This window comes from Ischnura elegans, chromosome 9 (assembly GCF_921293095.1).
Source record: "Ischnura elegans chromosome 9, ioIscEleg1.1, whole genome shotgun sequence".
In the NCBI taxonomy this organism is placed as follows: domain Eukaryota; kingdom Metazoa; phylum Arthropoda; class Insecta; order Odonata; family Coenagrionidae; genus Ischnura; species Ischnura elegans.
Genome location: NC_060254.1, coordinates 93,660,492 through 93,683,757, shown reverse-complemented (window position 1 = coordinate 93,683,757; position 23,266 = coordinate 93,660,492). Strand labels below are relative to the sequence as shown.

General features: G+C 41.9%; 1 protein-coding gene across 13 annotated transcripts in view; it reads right to left on the bottom strand.

The window, feature by feature from the left end:
• The window catches only part of LOC124166057 (MAP7 domain-containing protein 1-like), a 350,615-nt gene that overhangs the window by 163,534 nt on the left and 163,815 nt on the right, over positions 1-23,266 (bottom strand). For 10 of the 13 annotated variants that reach the window (XM_046543651.1, XM_046543652.1, XM_046543660.1 and 7 more), the window contains exon 1: positions 6,663-9,162. The exons of 2 other annotated variants lie outside the window; for them this stretch is intronic. In XM_046543651.1, coding sequence (XP_046399607.1) covers positions 6,663-7,410 — 748 coding nt within the window. In that variant the 5' untranslated portion in view covers positions 7,411-9,162. Of the gene's footprint in view, positions 1-6,662; positions 9,163-23,266 lie in introns of those variants that run through there. One more of the 13 variants, XM_046543661.1, reaches the window with a different exon arrangement.

Below are 23,266 nucleotides of genomic sequence, written 5' to 3'. Positions count from 1 at the left end.
CTACCCGGCTCTACTCCAGCCTCCGAGGAAAATATCCTTCCGTATTTAAAACAGTGAATAAGTGAAGCCTGAAGTTCTACCCTAACACGGTTATCATTAGCGCTATCACACTTCCAGCCAAAGCAGACCTTCTTCATCAAAGATACGGACAATAACTTCTAACAATCAAAAATAACTAATACGTAAGACGTTACCACCGATCCAAGTTTTGTAAGAGGAGACCAATTATTTAACAAAACTGTAATCACATTACGAGGAACATAATTTTTATAAACTTATTAGGACACTTTCGCGGCAGTAAAGCATCATACAATTACATTAGCACACATAATCGTAAACGTATTTAGGAAACATTGGTCGACAATCAATAGAAAGGAGAGAAATAAAAACGCTAGTATTTGGCATGGCACTTCGAGGTTTCGTTCCCGTCGCGAAAGAAACCACAAAAAAATCTCTACGCCGACCTTGTCGTTTTACCCCACTCAAATGCACGTCGTGAGCGAGAAATTCAGACTAATATGAGGAAAGGAAATGACAATGCGATATTCAGCTTATGGAAACAGCGAACCGAAAGAAATCTAGTGAGAGGTGCCTAAAAAGCCAACGGCGAGGGACAGCGTGTACATAGAAAAAGAACATAACGAACATAAAGACAAGAGCATTACGTTTACTCAGCGACTCAATACTCTTCAAGAACCGACAGTTGAAAGCAACACTACATTCCCCAGCTCCAGTCATGCGAGTATAATGAAGTAGAATGCCTACCAAGTATCTAGTTCTTCAACTTGCTAACCATTTCAAAGAACCGATGTGGTCACACACAATCCATTTCGAGGTTAATTAAGAGTCAGCATGCATCCGATCGCAATTGATACCATCGTCCCAAACACCAAAATAAGTAACTGCCAATTAGAATCGGACGACTTCTATATTTTTTCCACTGAGATTATACAAGTTCTCAACTAGAATTCAGGCATAAGCAAGGAACACAAGACATATTAAATTTTATCCCAATACTTCTTCCAATGTCCTTCATAAAAACTCTCTAGAATTTAACCTAATTATGCCAGGTACTCGTGGAATTCTTGCGTCTACGTGACACGGAATAGGGCCTAAGGTAAGCTCTCTGTCGAAAGAACGGATACCTGTTATGTATTCATCATCATAACTTTTCCCCGCTTGCCACAGTCACTATGGTCGCTCCAACGCTCGAGTTCCAGGCTCTTAACACACCGAGAAAGGAACGAATTAAAACGTCATATCCGGCTGATGGTGATTAAGCGCAAGTACGTACCCACTGCCACATCTATTAAAATTTTACTCGATTTCTTTCCTAAAAGAGACCAGAGGTAAATTGTATTACTGCAAGGAAGATTATTTTTCCCATAAAGTTTGTCGATTTATTTTTGAAGCTATATCATAACCGTCGTCTTATTTTAATTTATTGAAATGAACTACAATTTTTTAAGTCGGCTTCATTAGTTAACTCGCTTTGCTTGCAAAGAAAAAGATGGATGTTGTTTCATTTGAAAGAGGTTTTGAAAGTATTAAGTACAACTCCATTAAATCTAAACTAAATTAAAAGTAGAACAAAAAATCTGGCAAACTTGCCTCCCTTACGAAATAAGGAGAGAAGATATATTTAGCAAAATGTAGTTGTCCGTTACTTGAGCGTTGCACAAACTGCTCACAACGATTTGAAATAAACAGAACAATACTTGAAAACCGGCTTCGAGCAAAATAATAGCAAAAACTAAGAAGTTAACTAGAAAAAAACAGTCGGCTAACTTGTAAAACCTGCGAATAAAGGAGGGAAGACATAATATCCAGAAGTTCCCCATCATTTAGGCCGCTGCTCAAACTGATAACTATGAATTAAAATAAACAGATCGATATTGGAAACCCGCCTCATGCGAAATAACAGCGAAAATAAAATTAGAGGCGACAACCATTCCAACTGGGAAGGTTGGCGGAGCTGACGAAAGCATTATTTGCAACTTAGCATTTCCAAGCCATTGTGTAACGTTAGGGAGAAAGAACATGCAAAACTGAGAAAGGAAAAACACTCGGACTCGAGGGCGCCTGAAGCAAATAATATTCAACGGCTTCCTCACATAAGAAGATATGTGCCTATCCTAGGTGCCAAGACTCCGTCAAGATATATAGGCCAACGATTTCATACCAAACCTTTAAAGGACACGAGCGCCTTTATGTGACCATTGCATTACTGTCAACAAATCATATACGTCCTACTCTAAAGAAGGTAAAACGGGGTCTCCGCCAGTTTTAAAGACAATCAACAATTGAGGAAACTAGGACATACTTGAAAATGGCTTTTCAGTTATTTTAAATCGTTTAGTAATTTACTATCAGACAGTGAAATAGGGAAATCACTTTCTTTACTGATTGCGATGCAATTCATCACATTTTTTCAATCTATCTTTTTCCACTTTAGACTTATGACAATTATTTACCATATGTGGCCACTCGTCCTTATACTGACAAAAATAAGTCTCATTTCCATTTAATACAGTTACACATTAATGTACACAAATAAATAAACATAAATGAAACCCACAACAATAAAAAAATTTAATATCACTTGAATTTCGCTTTTTTTAAGGCAAAAAATACAGGACGAAAAAATTCAAAGAACAAATGCTCCAGTAAAGCTGATAAATCTACAGCTTAACAGGGCAGGGAAGACCACCGAAGAAAGGACTGTGAATATTGTTCTCTTAAGACTTAAAATATTTCACGAAACCACCAATAAACTTAGATCGTACGATTAAACAAGACTCGCGCCTCATTAAAAAAAATCTGCATGCTGGGTATCCATTTTCCAGACTCATGAAACGGTTTTTTAGTGCAGCAAAGATCTCTCCCACTCGAGATATATATGTTTTCACGACTAACTAATCGTTTAAAACTAGCTTTACTATCTTAAATTTCAGGGTACCTAGAGTAAAATTTATAAACATTTCACTGTATATCAAATTCGAAAAATGAACGCATGAGAAAATACAGAGGTAAAAATTTCACATTTAAGATAAGGACAAATGTTGATAAGGGCTAATTGTACCCTGAAAAAAATGAAAATTATTGCGTAAGTGATGTCTCCCCTAAACAATCCCATTTGGAAACAGCTTTTCCTTAAAACAAACTGGGAGGGCATTTTCCAACTCATTCTGTAACAATTGCGATAGAAATATTAAAAATACTCGAACTGAAATCTTTTAACGAGTCCTCAGTGAATTTCCGGTACCCTGCTAACATTGGTGACCATTAATATTAAAGTATTCTATCGATTATGGTAGGTTTACATGGTGTACTTAACGTGGAGAAGCATTCAGACAGTCTCCCCTTCCTTTATATACTTCCCTCTTCAACTCACAGTAAGACATATCCCCTTTCATTCCACCTATCACCAAAAAGAAAATTCACAACACTAAATTCTCGAACTCAATGCAAGGTTTTTACACACGAAGTCAACCATTCGCACTGTAATTATATCCTCAACGTATCTCTCCCAATATGCAAGCAATTAATGGGAAATAATTCACCGCGACGTCGCTCTTGCTCTGGCATAAAATTTCTCGGGCATCGAGCACTGACCTACAAGACGATCAAATTAAGAACGAAAGCGCTTATTAAAATTGACCACATTCGAGTAAATAGAGCGGCAATGGGAGACGGTCAACAGGAAAAGAATTTTAACACCCAACACCATGGTCTTAATTACATTTAAAAAATGAAATTGACGCAAGAAACTTAGGTACTCCACGAAAAATTACCTCAACACGGAAGGCACGAAAACTGAAGCCTCACTGACCTAGGCATACCATGGATGAGCTACATCGCTTTCGAATGAAATTTATTGACTATTTATACCTAAGAGAAGCCTTTAAAAATGCACAAAAACAGACAGGGAAGTACTTCGGCACTTTCCCCCGAAGAAAAATGAAAGGAATGCATCGAACGGCAATCAATGTGGAATTCGCGTTGGTTGCACAATGGGAAGGGAAAAACTTCGCGCTCGAAACGGAATTTTCGTTTGCTGACGCATGTGCGTCCGTAAAATCATTAAGAGGAGAAAAATGGATAGAGAACAAAATTGAAAAAAAAAAAAACGAGTTTCCAACAATCCAAAATGCCACAGCCTACAACGCGTTGTGAAAAAAAATTAGCAAACAAAAACGATATCCCCTCCGGCGGGACCACGCTTATTTCCCGACGATCGAGAATTCACTGAGCCGCGGAACAATTGACAGTCGGCTGCAGGTAACAACGGAGCTCGACCCACATATTATTGAGCGGGTCCGAGACTTTGCGGGGAATGACTCGATTTAAAACTTTCAAAGCAATTTCGGGGAAGCTCACCAGAACTTTCTAATTCTCCCTCACCGGTATTTGCTGAGCGTTCAGGTCCGCTGAAATACAGAACCGCAACGTGATGATAGATATTGCCGACCCTTATCTCATTTTAACTTCCGTACATCCTTCCGATATCCATCAAGGGAGTCTCGGAGAGGCTTTTTCCCCTAGCTTAATTTACCGCTGACCGTAACTTACTATGGATGATATCGCCAGTAGACACGGATATTTATGAATAAAAAAAACTTTTAGCTGAACACAAAACCGTGGTCACAGATGACCGATTTGGGGCAGGGAACGACAAAAAAAACTTAGCAAAGTACTTTTCAAAGGGCAATGAAACAAGAGTGCTTTATTTCTTCAACCAGTGAGCAAACATGTAGAAATCGCAAAACATATTTCTTTTAGAGCACCGAAAATTGCAAAATATCTGGATAACATAATGGCAGTGCTTGCTTGAAACAGGCTTTGAACTTATTCACCAGAAAAAAAATCATCCAAAGTTCTTGACAAACGGCAAACTAAAAAAAAACTCACACCACAGTCACTCACTAATAAACTTGAAACAAAAAGATACCAGAAGCACTAAAGAGTCCAACAAAGACCAGCTCCAACTTGCATAGCTACCAGAAGGCACCGAGCAGAAATCGTATTTCACAAATTAAAAAAATGAACAGTGCAAAGCAAAGGATTGAAAGAAAAAAGTTTGGCGCAGATAGCATTTGCGAAGGAACGGAAAGGTTGATGGGACAACCAACATTGGAGCATAGAGGAGAGGATGGAGAAAAAAATCCCACAGAAAAGTCTACTTCAATCACTCACACAGGCATACAAATCCACACATACACAGCTTTAGAATGCATTCTGACGTAGCAGTGGGAAATTGCAAAGCGATAACGAAACCTAGAAAGCGATCCCTTCTGGCTTCATGCCCAGCGCAGCCTTAGGCTCGGCAGGTGGAATGGAGGGATGAGATTTTCTTCGTGAGTCATGGCACGGCGGAAGGGAATAATTTGCAGCATATTTTTTTTCAGGTGACGTGCTCCGCGCTCACTATTTCCTCATTCTGTCAATGAATTGTGCCGTGAACAGGAATGAAAGAGGCGTGAGCATCGTTTATGCATTTTTTTCGACGGAGATCGCTAACTCTGAAGTTGCAAACGATATTGCATAGTAACGAAACATCGCATAAAAATCGCAACGCTCACACGTTCCATTGATAACATAATTTATGACTCATTTATGACACTAATTATGACTCGTAATTTCAGGTTAGGACAATTATATTTGCTTAAAATACTGTTACTAAAATCCTGCGCAGTAAAATGTGTTATTACACGTGGATTTAAACAATAAGAGAATTTTGCATCAGGAAGAAGAAACTAGAATGCCTTATAATAAGTAAATTTAAGCAGCGAGGGAAATGATGTGTCGTTAAATGAATAGCCGACTCCATGATAAATGCATTGCCTAATAGTTTACCTTTTTTAACTTCACTGCATAGATGTGACGCATTAAATCTGCGTTTTAAGCGTGTCAATTCACTGCGGTTAAACTAACTTCTTGGCACACTCAGCTTCAAGCTTGGCTCTCATTAATATGTACGTAAAACAAAATAATATCCTGCTTATGCTCGCACAGAATTGTTGAAAAAAGTGCCACCAAAGGTGATCACCCACGAACTGGTCACCAAAAGGAAAATATCACTTAATTGATGAATGACTGTTATGCATTACACACTATCATTTCCAATAGTTACAGGTTTATCTTTGACGGCCAATACTTACGAGGCAGAGATATCAATAATTCTCACCTGCCAAAAGAGCGGCAACAAATTTTTAGCTACAACACTACAAATTTTAGCTACAAAACCCTATTCATCAAAAATACTTGCGGTCTTCGATGGATATTTTTCGCAGCACTAAGCATGCTAATTTTAAGTACTCATATCAGTCTTAATATTAAAATTCAGGTCAAAACGTTCCATTCATAAACAAAAATGAAAAGGCGAGCTCAGAATTCATTATTTGCCCAAACAATGAAGCCCATCCTTCAGGAGATGACTCCCAGCACTTAAGGCTGATTACGAACTAGTTTTACAGAAACATGACGAAATTCTCCCGAAGCCATGACCTCTAAATTCCCCACGTGGATTCGTCGGATACTGTTATTTTTTGTACCCCCAGTTGGGGAGTTTTCCGCAGAGAGGAAGATATTACTTTTATTCTAGAGAGGCGTGTATTATTTTTCATTTTGAAATTGGCTCAAGGCGCCACCCACTCACTCACACAGCCACACGTTCCCCGACCCCGCTCCCTGACCATCCAACAGGTTCATGCTGAAGCGGAGACCCGCTAGATCCTGCCTCAGCTGTCTCTCATCCATAGCGAGGGCGCGCCGCGGCAACAGAAGCCAGTGGTCAGCCTTGTCGTCTTCCTCCTCGCACTTCCCGTCCACTTGGTCCTCCGCTGGCAACGCACACAGAGAATCCCTGCTAGCCCTCAGGCTCCTGCGCCCCAGCGGCGCCGGGTTTCCCCCGTTCACCCTCTTCCCCCTCTCCCACGGATGCAGCACCCCGTTCCCCTCATGGGAGCCCTCGTTCGCCGCCGGCACCTCGGCGCCCCGACCCTCCTCCGGGATGGGTGGGCGGGCTGGTCGCTTTCGGCAGTGCCGCGGGGGTGGAACCGGCAGACCGGCCGCCGCTGCGGAATCCTTGACCGCCACCCCTGCCGCCGCCCCCGCCGCCTCCGACGGCTGTTCCTCCTCGACCGCCAGCGCGGCTACGGCAGCCACCACCACCTCCTCCTCCTCCTTGCGCGAGGCCGCGGCCAAGGCGGCCGCTACGACGGCGGGCGACGCCAGGGACGCCCCCGGCTCCGGAGCGTGGTTGCCGTTGCTCTTGCTGTGCTGCAGCGGCTGGTGGTTGATGATGCGTGGGCGCCGGGGCTCGGGTCGCGGGGGCGAGGAGCGGAGGTGGTGGAGGAGAGGCGGCGACGAGCAGCGCGGGGGCGGGTCTGGCAGCGCCGCGCTGATCATGGTCCCCCCCGGCACGGAGGAATACTATCCACCCTTGCACTCGAGAAGACTTCAACGAGAGGAAGTATTAGTCCAAGGAACGAGAAGTAACCAGAAGGTTTGATGAGCCTCGCCCTCCCGATAGAAATTCACGCATGTGACACGATAACACAAGGATTCTTGTCCTATTCTGTGCCAGGGAAAGGCAATGTTCAACCAGAAACTAAGGTACAGAGACCTACAGAAGTTTTAGGTGAAATGTCCAGTCTGGTATACTTGGTGTAAAATGAAATATCTAGACTGTTGTTGAAAAATGTGCCAGGAAGATGAAGTTGTTCACAAAAATACCTTTTCTGCCAAAGAAAATGGAGTTTCCAAAAGGTACGAATTGTTATAGCAACGTCCTGATTAGAAGTGATGGGTTTCAAACAACGGGGAGACACTGATACTGAGAATGCTAAACAAAAGTAAAGTATCCAGGAGTGGGGGTGTTGCAACAGTCTTGTACGCGGAGGTTCATTAACTCCGCCGAAGACACAAAACTACCAAAAGGAAAGGCAAAGAGGTTGAGGGTCAAAAAAACACAGGCGACGTCCGACGAACCAACCGAACTCAAGTCTCACGGACGATTGGGAGCGCGAATCACGTGGACTTTACACAAACGTGGGGTGGACATGGGGCAACACGTACACGAGAAAACACACACAAACACACTCGATCACTACACAAGGCGTTCCAACGCTCTTATTTTGTCATCAGATCGTACTCCCTCTCGCGGGTTTAGTGGGACTGACTGCAACGCCACTGGGAGGGTGGTGGTGGTGGCGTAAGGATGGAAAAGGGGAGGTAGCTTTGCGATCCTCCAAGTCGACGACACAACTACCACCGGTCGTCGTCGCCGCGGGGCTGTGGCCCGGAATCCGTCACTCCTCCCGTTTTGGACTCGTCCTTATCGGGGCACGGCACGATTCCTTCGAGTCTCCGCTCCGCCGCTGGACTCGGTGGTATGCGAGCCTTCCCAGAAGACATCGGTCCCTTAAGAGACCCCGCCCCTCCTCTCCCGACCACGGGAGACTTCCCTCTTCTGAGCACAACCGACGGGGGAAAAAGACAAACCAACGGCGGGAATCTATCCGGCGGAATGTTACCGAGGGAGACGCGCTCACAACCTCTTTTTAAAACACACACACTCACACTCTTTCTTCTTCCCCACCGTAGGGAGACGGCGTGCCGATTAGAAATAGCACAAGACCGGACCAACACCTCGGAGAGGGAAATTTCCCGCCGCTTTTATCCCCCCTTTTCGCCTCACAATCTAAAAACTACTTTGCCGCTGCAGTCGCGGGCGCACAACACCCAAGTTCGCTTCCTTCCTTTCAGCTGGGCGACGGGCAGACACCAACACAGTGCGTGGAGCGAACTGAAAACGATTGTCTTTGCTTGCTGCTCGTGGAGGATTGGATGCTCCGCAAGCCAACCACCGTGAATTTTATTCCGATCGCGAAGCGGACACGCGACTCTAGCACAGGAGAGCCTCCGGGGACAATGCAACACCGGGAGGACGTAGGGTGGAACCGTGAAGACGTGCCCAGGGGGGCTTGCTTTAGAGCCGTGATCGCGTCCTCCCACCGAGTGTGTCTTACACGTTGGCGGGCACGCCTCCACGCGTCAGGGCGAGGTGTACTCCGCCGTGGGGAGGTAGAAGAGCGACGCGTTGAGCGCGCCGCGACAGCCGGGAGCCCAACCACACTCGCCGTAGCGCAGTCAAGAACTGAACTCGAGTTGTAAGAGTGGAGGCCCCCTCCGGGCGGGCGGGCATCTCCGCTGTCCCTCCGACTCCTCCCTCCCCTCCATCCCCGCCCACCGCGCCGCCCCTCCCCTCTCCTCCCTCCCGCCTCTCCTCTTCACTTCGCTCACACTTCCTTCTTCTGTTGCCGCTGCTCCCCGACGCTCGGCCTCTTGTAAGGACCTCATCCTCCCCTCGGCGAGGACTCCTTCGGACGGTCAGGGTGATGGCCGGAGAGAGATGCGCTATAAGCCGATGGGGGGTTCATGGGGCAAAGCGCGTGAAAAGCACGGAGTTTGGACTGATCAAAGACCCGTGAGGCTGTGTTGACGGGGTTTCCGAGTCGACCCCGAGATAAACGAGACTCTTTCTCCAGAATGACTTCGCAATCCCACAGAGTCGACTGTCGGTTTGCTCCTCCGAGTTTTCTATCCCCCACGCCCACAATATAGCGGAGAAAAACACGATCTTAAAGGGAGATGAGGTCAGTGGCCAACGGTCATCCCCAGATTAACTAGGAAGAGGAGTAGAAAGCGAAAGAGATGCAGTGGTTCCGACCAATATCGAATATTTTCTCAAGTAACGTTGTAAACTAAGTCTTAGAAAAGTAAATTATGAATGGGTTCTGTCGCGAGGAGGAAAATAATTGGCCTAATCTGAAAGATGCTACCCCGAAGAAGACGTTTTCTACACGTAAAGCGGAACGGAAACAGCCGAAAACCGAAGTCTACATTACATGAAGAAAATACTGGTACAATCTGGGGTACGGTAAGTATCGTGTTCAATAGTGAGTCAAGTCCTTCGAGATAGCCCATAACAATCCGAAGGACGTGATCATATGGTACGAGGGACTTCACAATCAATCAAAGGGAAATAGTACTTCAACTTCGAGGGCGAAAAGTTCCAAGAAACATGTAATGAACTTGATCATCTCTTCGAGGCATGAGGAAACAATCACAAATACTCTCTGTGAACATATTACCAGCCACACGTACCCATAAAATATCGCCAATTACACCAGTGCGAAATTCGAGGTACCTCCAGAAACCAGAGGGCAGAATAATGTGTGTGCTTCGGTCGTTTTCAGGTGGAAGTCTACCAAATTTTATCTCCAATATAATTTCACTTCCGACCGGTTTCGAAACAGACCGTTTCATCGCATATCATGTTCACCTGACGATGACACGAACTGTAACGAAACCGGTAGGAAGTTAAATTCTTTCTGTAAAAACTGGTAGCGTAAAAACCGAAAGATAAATCACACGCTAGGAACACGTAACAATAAACGATAAACAGAACAACTATGACGAAAATCCGCAGGAAAATGTCAAGTAAAACTTTCCTCCATTATGGGTTTCACATTAAGGGATAGGAATTCTAGGTATTCACTTGAAACAAATACATAAAATGCCTTTGTAATCCTCATATGAATACCAATGAGCACCATGATAGACCGCTGCCATTAATGTAACAGCAAAATAATCCCCTAGCAATCCTTCCTCGACTACACGCCGAGTCAAGCTATACGAATGCATTCACGTATAACGTGAACAATCGCATTTCTATTAATGGCTATTTTACCACGCTTTTTATATTTAGGCCGCCACTAGATATCCAACGTGCGAGAAACAGAACGGGCACCTTTCCATACATAAATCAAAAGGCTAGAATTCCCTGCCCTACTAAGCCAAGAACTCCAGGCCAATTAGCGACTGATTTTGAGTTACGCGCTAGAAAGAGAATAATGGACACAGAAATATCAACACAATCAACCACGTAATAAGCGTAAACTCCTGCAAAACAACCTTCAAAATGATCGCCTTACACCTTCATCAACAATTCGAGGGCAATTAAAGACTTCCGTTATTTCGTATTCGACTAATGACAAAAAAGATTTCATGCTACCGAAGAACGTGCCTTATCTGAGGCCACGAAAGTTCCTGCTTCACTCATAATTTCTTCTCTCGCGCACCACTCATAATGAGCCCACGATGCTTTGGTACCGAGGGCAAGAAGTAATTTATCACCTGCGTCTTCAAACACTTGAGGCCCGGAACGATACGCACGGAAAAACGTATTTTCACACCTGATAAACGTAGAAGAGTCATTTGAAGACGATATACGTTTCCAACATTTATTTCCTTAAAAAGAACACTCAATCGGACACTCCTCGAAGCTCAAATGAGTGACGAAGCACTCCAAGAGAGTTAGACAAATTTTCAATAAAAGATATGACACATTTAATGATTATGAGGTTAGTTATTTTGCACTGACACACCAATGAGGACTCATCACCACCCCTAAACCGGTTGGAATTTTCCCTTTTTGATAACGTATCTTCTGTCTAAAAGCTACACATTCAGTTGGAGATTTTCCGGGAGCATAGATTAAAATTTTGGGGACAATTCACAGTATCGAAAATATGAAATCTTTGGGTCTGACATAGTATTTAGGAATTTATTTCAAATTTGAGATAAGCACAGGAAAATGTAAATTCAACTCAATATACCATGAAAATATGTAGGCATTAGCTTAATTTTTCATCGTTTTTTCGTTATTAATACTCGTTAAAAATTTCTAAACGAGTATTAAATTTAAAACAACACTTCCAGTAATTCCTCGTAAATATTTAACCACATACATTAATTATTCGTTATTTATTTCTGATTTTATGTCATGGCTTAAGAAGTATGTTTACTATTATCTTGTATTAAATGCGGCACGATGTGATGGAAGTTCTTAGCATTATTTAAATGAGCCTTATCTCATTTAACTAATATATATTCCCTATAATTATTTCGAAAAGTCATAACATTCGCGATGAGCCTACAGTGATTTGTCTCAGAGGGCAAAACGTAATTAATCACCTGCGTCTCCAAACACTTGGGGCCATCAGATTTACGAAAGGAAAAAAACTTACTTTCACACCCGATAAACATAGCCGAGCCATTTGAAGCTATGCAGGTCGAGAGCGCGTGCTTCAGATATGAAACGGACGACCTTCGTGGCTCTCAGCCGGACTGCTGCGAGGCTTCAACGACTGGAAGAAGGGGACGGGCGGAAAGAGGATAAAGAGATATGACGTGTTCGACGTGACCTCGATGCAATCCTCAACGCTTACGGTGCTAGGACGCATCGGACGGAAAGAAATAGGACCACCCCCTCCCTTACCCTTCCGAAAAACGAACGGAGTCGACGATGCGTTCACGCAAATGGACTCAGTGCGTCCCGAGGGAGGAGGCGTTGATATGAGAGCAGCTGATGCCTTCTACCTTTGTTCTTCCGCGGGAAACTCTTTGTTTACCTCTAACCTTGCATGAATAGAGTTAATGGAATGAAAAACCGTTAGTATATTTAAGCTTTCCATACAAGTGTAATGTTTGTGTTAGAATTTCGTGTAGTATGGAGCGATGCATTCTTAGTGAGAGTTCTCGCTACAAGCACGAATACATAAGCCTTATTTTCATAATTATGCACATATACTGTACAAATGTAAAACCTTTTAAAAATGATGATTAATTTTACGATGATTACACATATTTATCATTTATTGGTCCCGGTATGGAGTTAGTAGTACCATGTGTCCTGGGTTCAGATCCCTCGTGAAGCCTTCGGACTACTCCAACCAAAATCCTCAAAGTGAGAGGTGGTCCATAGAGAGGAACAAGTCCCTCTAACGTAGTTGAATCTTTAAAATTCGCACCCCTACGACTAAGCCTAGGGAAAGCTCGACCCTCACCTATCCAAACCAACTTTAAATCACTTGGTGAAGAAATGCTTAAACGATGGAGGGCAAGAGATAATCCCATACACAAGTAAGGATGTGTTGGTGGGGTAAATACTAAAACAATATCACGCCCGTTTAAAAGATGTCCAGGGTAACGTTCACTCCCAACCAAACACCATGGAGCTAGCAGGTTACCGCGTAGATTTGGTAAAAATACGTGGAACGGGCAGCATCTTCCCACAGGGAAATCGTGCATTATGCATGTTATGCGCGACTTTGGCGAAGGCCGAACGCTCAAGTTCGTTGGGAACACCTACACTCAGTTCACCGACAACCCCGCCCACTCCTTATACATACGTCGTGCGCTGGAGGCACGAGGAAGATCCAGGACTGGCCGGCCACCTGTCTCACCGCCCGGACGGGAAACGAAAGCAAAACGAGAATTTGTTTGGGGATACACAAGAGAGCATACTTCGGCGCGGTTGGGAAATAAAGAGGTGACGCCCGTTCCACATGGACGCTGATAGGTGAGGATGAAAAACGTCCATGTAGGACAAACTCGGCCGTGTTTAGGTTCGCTAGACCAGGACGTGAACAGAGAGACTAAACGCAATTAAAACAATTGCTTCATCAATTGCGTGGTCACAAAGACGTGGCAGAGCAAAATCCAGGGGGACTACTTAGAGGAGGCCCAATTCCATCCTATTGAAGGGTGAATTCTGTAGCCACTTCGTTCGCATTTGAATCGATTTTCAAAGATGTCCGCGGCGAGGTGAAGAGTGCAAAGCGATTCACTTTTTCCAATATTTTGCAGTATAATGTTTGTAATTGCGAGGAATAACACTGAGCCTTTATTCCTTCGATGGATCACATCATCATGTATATAAATTTCGGTTAAATCCACTAAATATACCTAATTTCCCAGTGAAACTCAGATCAATTTGCCTGTCAGCGACGCGAGTGGCGATTTTTGCAAACCCAATTAAATGCGCGGCGGTTGACAACACATTTAGAGGCAGAATTTAGGATCCTCTTTTATAATATTCGTGGCGGTCCCCTTGGGCCTACGTTTCGTGAGTACCTAGGTTGGAACAATTCATTTTGATGAAATAAGAATTGATGTTCTCCTGGCGTATTATTTGGGTAACCCGTTCTCGGTTTCCAACCGCGTTAAACTCTCCATTTTTGGCCAACGTTTCGAGCTCTGACTCGGGGTTATCCTCAGGGCTGCTGAGCATGGAAAATTTTTAACATCCAGGAATAACACAGAAAAGCAATGAATTTGATAATCACATCATCATGCGTCCGTCCGCCAGCGACACGATTGGCGACTTTTGTAAACCCATTTAAATGCGCGGTGTGTGACAATACATTTTGAGGCCGATCCTCTATCGTAATATTCACGGTAAAATCCTTCCTACATAGATGAAACGGTTGTCTAACTCTGGCTTAACTAACTGGGGTTCGATATAGGACAAAATGCATGTTCTCGGTAAAATTATTATTCAACTTGTATGACATATAAACAGTTTTTAAATAATATACCTCTTAAACGTACTCTCACTCTAAGTGCAATGATCATGATAGAGGGTCTTTTCAAACTCTTCGACCCCGAAAATTTGTTTTCTGGTAACTCAAGGGTTAAAATCACATTGTAAAATGAAAGAGGGAAATATTCCCGTCAGAATTTACTGTGAGAACAATCTTTGGTTGAAGTAAAATTCTGAGGAGACGTTTTTATCCCCTTTCTTGCAAGACTACCATCCGATGAATACTTTTACACACATTACACGGGCTCTACAAAGCTATCTAATGTACTACTCGCTTGTATTTTTCTTCCGCTCAGCATTGGGCACTTAAGGACTTTGTTATCAATAACAGATAAGGAAAACTATATTTTAACAACCTAGAACTACAGCGTAAAAAAGATGCTGGCAGTACGATTAAATCCATTTCTCAGGCCATAACGCTGGTTTTAGGTAGCATAAACACACTGCTTGAACTTGACGGTATAATTTTGAAGGCGTTCGAAGTACAGTAGTGGAAAAGTGTCCACTGTTTCAATAACAACGAGTAACTTTAAAAAAGTTAATTTAACTACGCTTACAACTTTATCAATTAGAATTTTCCGTAAAGTACAACTGGCAAAACTTATAAGTTTGGTATTGTCCACGAGTTAATTAAAAATGAACTACGGGTACTTCATTACCTTATCATCACATCTACTTCCTGGCGGTAAAGCCTAATGATGATATCAAATTTTTCGAAACACGTATAACTTATTCATATTTTATCAATTAAATTGTGGACCGCACCAAAATGAAATTCTAGTGCTTATAAGTAGTGAACACCTGAATCAACTTTGTCTACGAGTGAATCTTTCCAAGGCGTGCGAGAAAGAGTTAGAAGCCAACACTTTCGGTTTTCTTTTAAATTGGAATCCAAGACATAATAAGCACACGGGCTGTATTAACTATCTCCATTCTTAGAAAGACGCGCATATTGGTTATTAAATACTGGTGAAAAACCATCCACTTTCAAAACTTTTTGAGGTTTCTCGCAGGGTAATATGTAATTTCATTATACTCGCAGGGTACATTGTAATTACTGTGGAAAATTCTGATGCAAAACATCTATTAACACGGTATTTTTCGTTCCACTAGGCACAGTTCACCGACAGAGCGAGCATCTAGCGTCCAGTCAGCGCGGGAAACACGAACGGGTACAAGCGGCCAGCTTTTGTTTACCTTCCCAATTGGCTTTAATTGCGGCGACCGGGAGACTCGAAATAAATTCCCAAGGTCCCCGAGGAAGGGCTAGGACGGATTAGAGTCCATACCCCTTCAATGGAAGGCATCACTCCCTCGAAGGGAAAACACCTCACAAATAGATCGGCATTGAACGGACTGAGTGCTTACGTCACCACGATGTCGATCAACTTTTTCGGGGGTGCCAAAATTCCACTCTTGTCATTAGCACACAATGGCAAGACGCTTCAATCGCCTTATTCCCCGGAGCGACCACAAAAGACTGCCTAAGAGCAGGGGAGAATAATTGCTTTCACGGACGATTAGCTGCTCGAGTGTCGACTGAGATAAGTGCGAACCGAAAGGTCTCATTAGTAAATGACATACCTGAGAGGAGTCGATAAACTTCGTGTCAGCACAACGCCAGACAAGCCTTCGTTGCTCTACCAGGGCGCCCCGCCACGGAAAATAGCGACATTATTAATGGATAAGCTGAGGGCGTCCGCAGGCATCCCATATTAGTCAGGCCCAAGGCGGCATATAGAGTAGGTTTACTTTTTCATTTCCATAAAAGGGATTTGAACTTAGATCACTGAATTCCAGAAGAGAACATGGAGCGGTCAGGGAGATGTCATGACCCAAAAACGGAATGCAAAATGTGGACGAGAAGAGATGTCACGAACTGGCGCCAGTCGCCCCGGTGTCAAAATATTTATTGGGAAAAGTATAGGAGAGACCTGTAACATCGAAATCGAGGAACAATGAAAGATATTAATAATGTTTTTATTGAGCGGGGGTTATTTTTTTAATTTAATAAATTATTTAACGACAATTTTTATTATAACCACGGTTTTGGAGTAGATTACCATTTCATAACTGTGTCTTTTAGATTTACATTATAATTAAACTAAATATAGATGCCAGATAAAGCGAAATAGCGATTCCTGATAGATCTCATGGAATAAATGAAGCCTTTTATTCGCCAGTATGACTTTGCACGCAGGGTATACTTAGTTGTCTCATCAGTCATTAGTCCACTATAAATTGGAATACGATGCTTACACAAGGTGAATGAAGTCTTCCCTTACATGTAAGTCATCGGACATTTTGAAAGTGTTTAATCTGCAACCATAACAATACAGATAACTGACATCAATCTGCTGTATACCGAGTAAAATACAACTAACATGCAATAGTGTCATGCCTTTGCAGATGACATGAATGATTCAAAATAATTTCAAAGGGAATACATCTAAAACGAAGGGAAAAGGCGAATTTAAATAACTATTGGGATTGGAAATCAAGAAAGAAGAAAAATATTTCAAGGAAATTAACATGATGCCTGTAATAAATTCACCATTTACAACATTTTTACATTAATTCTCAGAAGAAACAGTACTAAGGCCCGCTGTTCGATTTCCGGGCAAAACCTTTCTATACAAGAAATCCATAAAAATGTCTTGGGTTGACGCAGTGAATCAAAACTGTTATTATGTAGTTAGAAATTAAACTGAAAACAATTTGGAAAATCTTCATGATCAATTTCAAATCCGAAAACATGAAACTGAATTAGGTAGAGGAAATTATACTGCCAGACAGATTCTCGAACTTATCAACGTGGTAACAGTTGAAAATCGACCGGGTTGAAGAGGAAGAGCAGGCTCCATTAATAATTTTTCGAAAAATATTACGCATCAGTAACCCCACTAATGAAAATTGCCAATACGATCACAAAAAAAACCTTCGCAAACGAAGGGAAAATAAAAAAAAACGACACTCGTCAAGGAAATAGATGCCCCGGGGATGCGACGAGTAAAAGCTTTGGACATGGTCGTCGTAAAAAAATTATGACGAATGATTTCACTTTCTTCCATTCCATCTTAGGGATTCCCGACACGACACATCAAACCTTTCAACGCGGAAACGAATTAGTTCGACATTAGTGCCACTCTGATTGGCGACTTAAAAAGGGCAGGATCGAACATATCTGATGGACTCGATTCACACATGAAGAGTTTGGCCGATGCGAAACGGATCCAAAATCACGTGGAGTTTGAAGAATAAATAAATAATCTCGATGACGAAACCAATAACCCAGGTAAGCCAAAAGGTCAAACGTTTATGGTTACAATAAAAGTCCATCATAAAATGAGGTCGAAAATTTCGATCCGAATTTGATAAACCAAAGAAAGGAATAATTAGGAAATAATCAAGAGAAGAGATCTAGCTGAAGAGATCATCCTAACAACGAAAAAGTACAGGAACAATGAATCGCACTAACAACTGTAACATACTCCTCCATGAGTAAGACGAATGTATGATGACGCAGCGGAGAAACAAAGGCGATGGATTTTAGGTTAAATTATCCACAGATTCGTATAATGACCTATAATAAAATATTAACGTACTCAATCATATTTCCCGAGATTAAACTAAGAATTAGTGTATGTACTTTAGTTGATAACAAAGCCAAATTTATTAAACGTCAACTTCATGAGAAACGCCAGAAAAGAATTTAAACGGACACATGTCGCAGCTGTCAAACATTTTCCACAAACAAAGTCGAATATCATTGACGTTCTTGAGCAAACAACACAGAAAAAAGGTAAAAGCAAAAAAATAGGATATGATTGACAATATTCGTAAAAATCAGATTGCCATGATGATACCAGAAAATCGACAGACTCAAACCCCACAAGTTGCCTCAATATGCGAGGAAGGAGAGATGTTAGGACACTAGCCGTTAAGAGTAAAAAAAATCAAGGTTAAAAGAAACAATAATAGTAACGTGCGCGTAGGAGAAGATTTAAAGGCCCCGGTTCCACTCGGGTTTTATTATATCCTTGGTTTTTCGATGGAAAAAAATAATTCCTAAATCTACCCACGCGGCAAAATATCTCTGATATCAAAAATTGATATCGCATATTAAATTATAATATCTAGCGAATACGTACCGCCCATCCCTCGAGGAAAGAGAATAGCGGAGAAGTTAGAGCTGTGTAACCAGTTCTCAACAGGAAGGCTCTCTCCGTTACCCATTCGACCGTCACCTGAAGAAAATCGATCGCTGAGCGAAAGCTGTCACATGAAGCGGCATGAAAGGAAGTTTCTCGCTGTGAGGAAATTACATAATGCACGACAAGACTCGTCCCAAGATTGATCGATTTCCACTCATCTCAAGATTCAATAACACGCCGCCAGTTACGAACTCAGAGGGCTCAATATGGCACTGCGTCATCGGCGTTACCTTAGTCCACTAGTACATATTACTCGTCTCAGGTAAACATAGAAGTAAACATTAGGACGCGATTCGCTACAGGGGGACAGTTCAAGCGATTTAGCCACCAATAAAACTCGCCCTTGTGCCCGTTCACACTACTTAAGCTCCGTATGTTGATTACAATAACTTGACTCATTGTGATCCGGAACGATCGGTGAAATATTTCTCCAAACGCAGCTAGACTGCAAATTAAACGTGAGTTTGATTTTTAGCGGACTCTACAAATATAATTTTATCCGATAAACATTACTATCCTACTTGCTAAAGAATTCTTGCACGAGACATGTAACATGTTGTGACCCAGTAGACGCTCGACTCAAGTATTGTCCGACTCAAGGATCCAGGCGATGGTTGTTAAACATTTTTACCCAGATCCTAAAGATTGAATTGCCAAACAGTCGAAATATGTCTTCATAAGACACAGATTTTACCGAAAGTAAACACCGAAGTTTCTCATTTAGCTGTAATGCCGTTTTACTTTCCACAATATAATATATTCACTTCCACGTATCTTCTATCTTTTTCTAATAGTAACAATAGCTCCACGCATCCCATTCTAGACCCTCCTCCATAATATGCTGTTCCTTCGAACACGGACTTTATTTTGCCCACGTGTCGTAATATAGGTCCGATAAGTCTATCCTTGTCATCGTAAGCGTTGCTTTAAGATTCCTGAGGGATTCCAATTTTTCTTGCACTCGTTGGCACCTTTTCACAGGCGATGCTATCGATCCTCACCCATCCATCGATCCCTTCAACGTCTTTTTGAAGCACCACTTCCCAGACTCTCCCTATCTATTGTTTTCTATTCCACTGATTTTAAGTCCATGCATCTTCAAGTCCTTCCAAGCGTCCTTCAAGTATCAAATTCAGTAGCATGTCGTCATAATTAGGTGCACCAAAAGCTCAACCCTCCTAAATCAAAATTACTTAGTTGTTAACAAAAAACTAATACAAAAGCCTGAAATGGACCAATTAACCTTATAAGCCTGCGGTAATAATTCGATGCTGGCGGCGCGGCGCGCGCCTGCGTTTGCTCCGATGGTTCCCATGGCGTAAGTAGGTAACTAGGTACTGATTAAAAACATAGTTCAAAGAATTGTGGAATGAAAACTACCATTACATATAGAGTACGCATCCTAGCAATGAGTATATTGTGGGAGAGATACTAAAGATACATATCAGGGATAAACGATATCATTTTCGGGAAACTCCGCGTCAGTGTCACATCGTGGATTAGTTTTTGTTATCGGCAGCGCTAATCAATATGACCATTATTTTGGCCTGCAGTTTTGTGAGAAGGAATATAAATTGCACAATGTAATCGACCTAAGTACGACGAAGTATAAAACGTGAAAATATGCCCTGAAAATGCTACTATCATTAAAAAATCAACACTAGTGACAGAACCGTAATTATAACGTTGAAAATTAATAATTTCATTAAGATTATAAAAAAAGACTTAAAGGAATGCCCAAGGCAGTCTTCCGACCATGACCCATGCTCACTGAGCTATCACTTTAGAGGACAGAGAAACACGTCACTCTGCCGAATCAAACACTGCAGTAAGGGGAACTCGAACAACGACCCGCAGAGCGCAAGGCTGACGGACGTTTATCGTCCCAGTGCTCCACTTGGAACGGTTGATCCATGTGAGATGAGCCAAAATAAATACATACGACCTGGATTGAGAGAAAAAAAATGGGGAAGTCTAGCAATTCGTGAAGAGAGATAGATACCACCAATTCGGTGCACGAAGGAACTCGCTCCATTGAACAAGGAGAGGAAAGGCCATGGATCATTATACGGTCCATTGCTCCGACTGCGACCTCGGAGAACATACCACCGTCCAGAAATGCACACGGCCCAACTAACGCCTTCCACTTCAGGTTCGAGAAACATAACTATTTCGGGATAAAAAGTGAAACAAGCTTCCGTTATTGAGACGATTCAGTGTCACTTTGATCGAACTTTTTTGCACAACGCCGAAGCATTTTTAGCGATCCAACTGACTGCTGTAATTTTGATTATGAGCACATAATGAAGAAAACAGGATCCGAGAATTGAAGGGTTTTAGGTAAAGGTGTGTTAATCGGCGAAACATTGAAGTTTTCAGTATCTACAATGAAGAAATGAAACCCAGACCTAAGGAAAAACTGCATAGCAACAACAACAAATAAATCAATATTAAATTTTTGTATGTTATTAAAGGCGATTGTGTACACCACAGGCAACCGGGAGCACGTCAATAATGTCATGTCATAGGCATCCTAAGCGTCAATCGTTAATTAGAGACTCTTCAATCGTTAATTACAATGGTTATTCGCCAATTTATTTGACGGCTGCCTCAATTCAACAATGGTTGAAGACGCCTTTTACTGACCCGCAGCTTTCCATGAAGATGACATATGAGGATGATAAATTTATACAGTAAGAAATAAGATTATTCCAAGGATAAAATGGAAAACGCGACACTCACTGAACCAATATAAGTTCCTGAAATCACTACTTACTCCACAGTTCGTTTTAACAGCAGAAACATCCCTGACAGTGATCCGTAACCGACTGTACACTTAATCCAGAAGTTAAGTGGCTTACCTGAAAATAAAGAAAAGAAATATTAAGCAGTGGTTTCTTGACAAATTATTGCACAGTAACAAAATACACGCCTGGTAAAGGAAATTAAGATGAACAATATTCCAAATTGATGGTATATAGCATTCTAAATAATGATACATTCACAGCATACATGGAATTGTGTCTAAAACATTGCCTCCTCCACCTATCCCTGCGAATAAAAGGTGGAATTTTTACCCTATTAAACACCATAGAGTTTCTTTATGCATTAAACCATGAATATAAAGATGTTTCATACTTTTTAATGCGAGAAAAGCAATATCATCCTCAAGGCATCCGTCGGAGTACTTGTCAGCTCTCGAACGACTTTATTAGAGCAACTGGTGAAAAATCTCGCCCTCAAGATGATTAATCAATTAAATGGAAAAAAAAATTCAAATATCATGAAATTAATTAGTCAGCACAATGACCAAACGCGACCAATGGAGGCGAAAGGCCATCTGTGGAGGACATTTTGAGATGAATAATTGGTCTCTAACACCTGCCAACGCATCATGGGACTAAAATTGTTTGAATAAAGGCATAAACGGAAGAGGATGCCCTAAATGCTGAGCAAACCTTACATTGGGGCTGATTAAGTTCAAGCGCCCCCATTTATCCACAGTCTGCAGAAATAGGAAATGAACTCATAGCCAGATGGCATCAATTTCTTCAACCGCAAAATAGGCACGGAAGCACTCAACTCCGCAATGGATGGATTTCCATTACTCATATCAACATAACTACTGGAGTGAATGGATCACTATTCACGGAGGAATTTATTCGCTTGTATCTATTAAGAAAATTTCAACAAGGTTTGAGAAATCATCTTAGAAACGCATGACTCCCAAGTCCACATTTTTCCAGCCATTTACGATAAAGTAAAACCAACCGCACGCGAGCATAAAACAACATGACCGATCCACTTACACGCCATCAATGCCACAAAATCATTCCAATTTTAAAAGAAGATGTCTTGAGAAAAACAAAAATATACAAAACTAGGTTTAAAAATGTATGAAAGGGAAGTCATATAAGGTGAGATATTAGAAGAAAAAATATTTGTTTAAAGGTAACAATTAACTGTGATCAAGTACGTAGGGACATTTTTATTTGTTTTACTAACTTCATTTAACTTCTTTCTAAGGTCATTCAACAGAATAAGACATGGATTATGCACCCAACATTAAGCAAGCTGCACGTTACGTCGATCATACAACCACAGTGACCAACGTAGGTGTAGAAGAGGAAGGGGTTGGTTAACCAAAAACATGTACAATTTTCGTCATCCCTAAGTCTTCATTATTTAAAAAATCATGACCTTATTAATATCGTTGCGATTACGAGACCCGGAATAACCCTTTGAACTTTCATGCAGATGCAAGATACCTAGGACTAAATGTGGTAGAAATCCTCAGATAACAAGCCTCACAATGATCAACGTTGTAAAACCTCGATCACACTACTCTCCATTTTGTATACAAAAAGATTAATTTTTATTTCGATACTTACTTCATAATTTTATCATACGATTCTGTGCCTGTCCCGTTTATCCACCTGAATTTCTAGAATCCTAAGCTCAAGTTTTCTAGGGATCGGGCCAGCAGAAATGATCTCACTCTATGATCTTTTTCATGAAAAGGTTTAGAAAATTATGGCTGGTACAAGTAATTTTAACAATACCATCCGATATTATGCGTTTTTTTGCACACGGTTTTGCG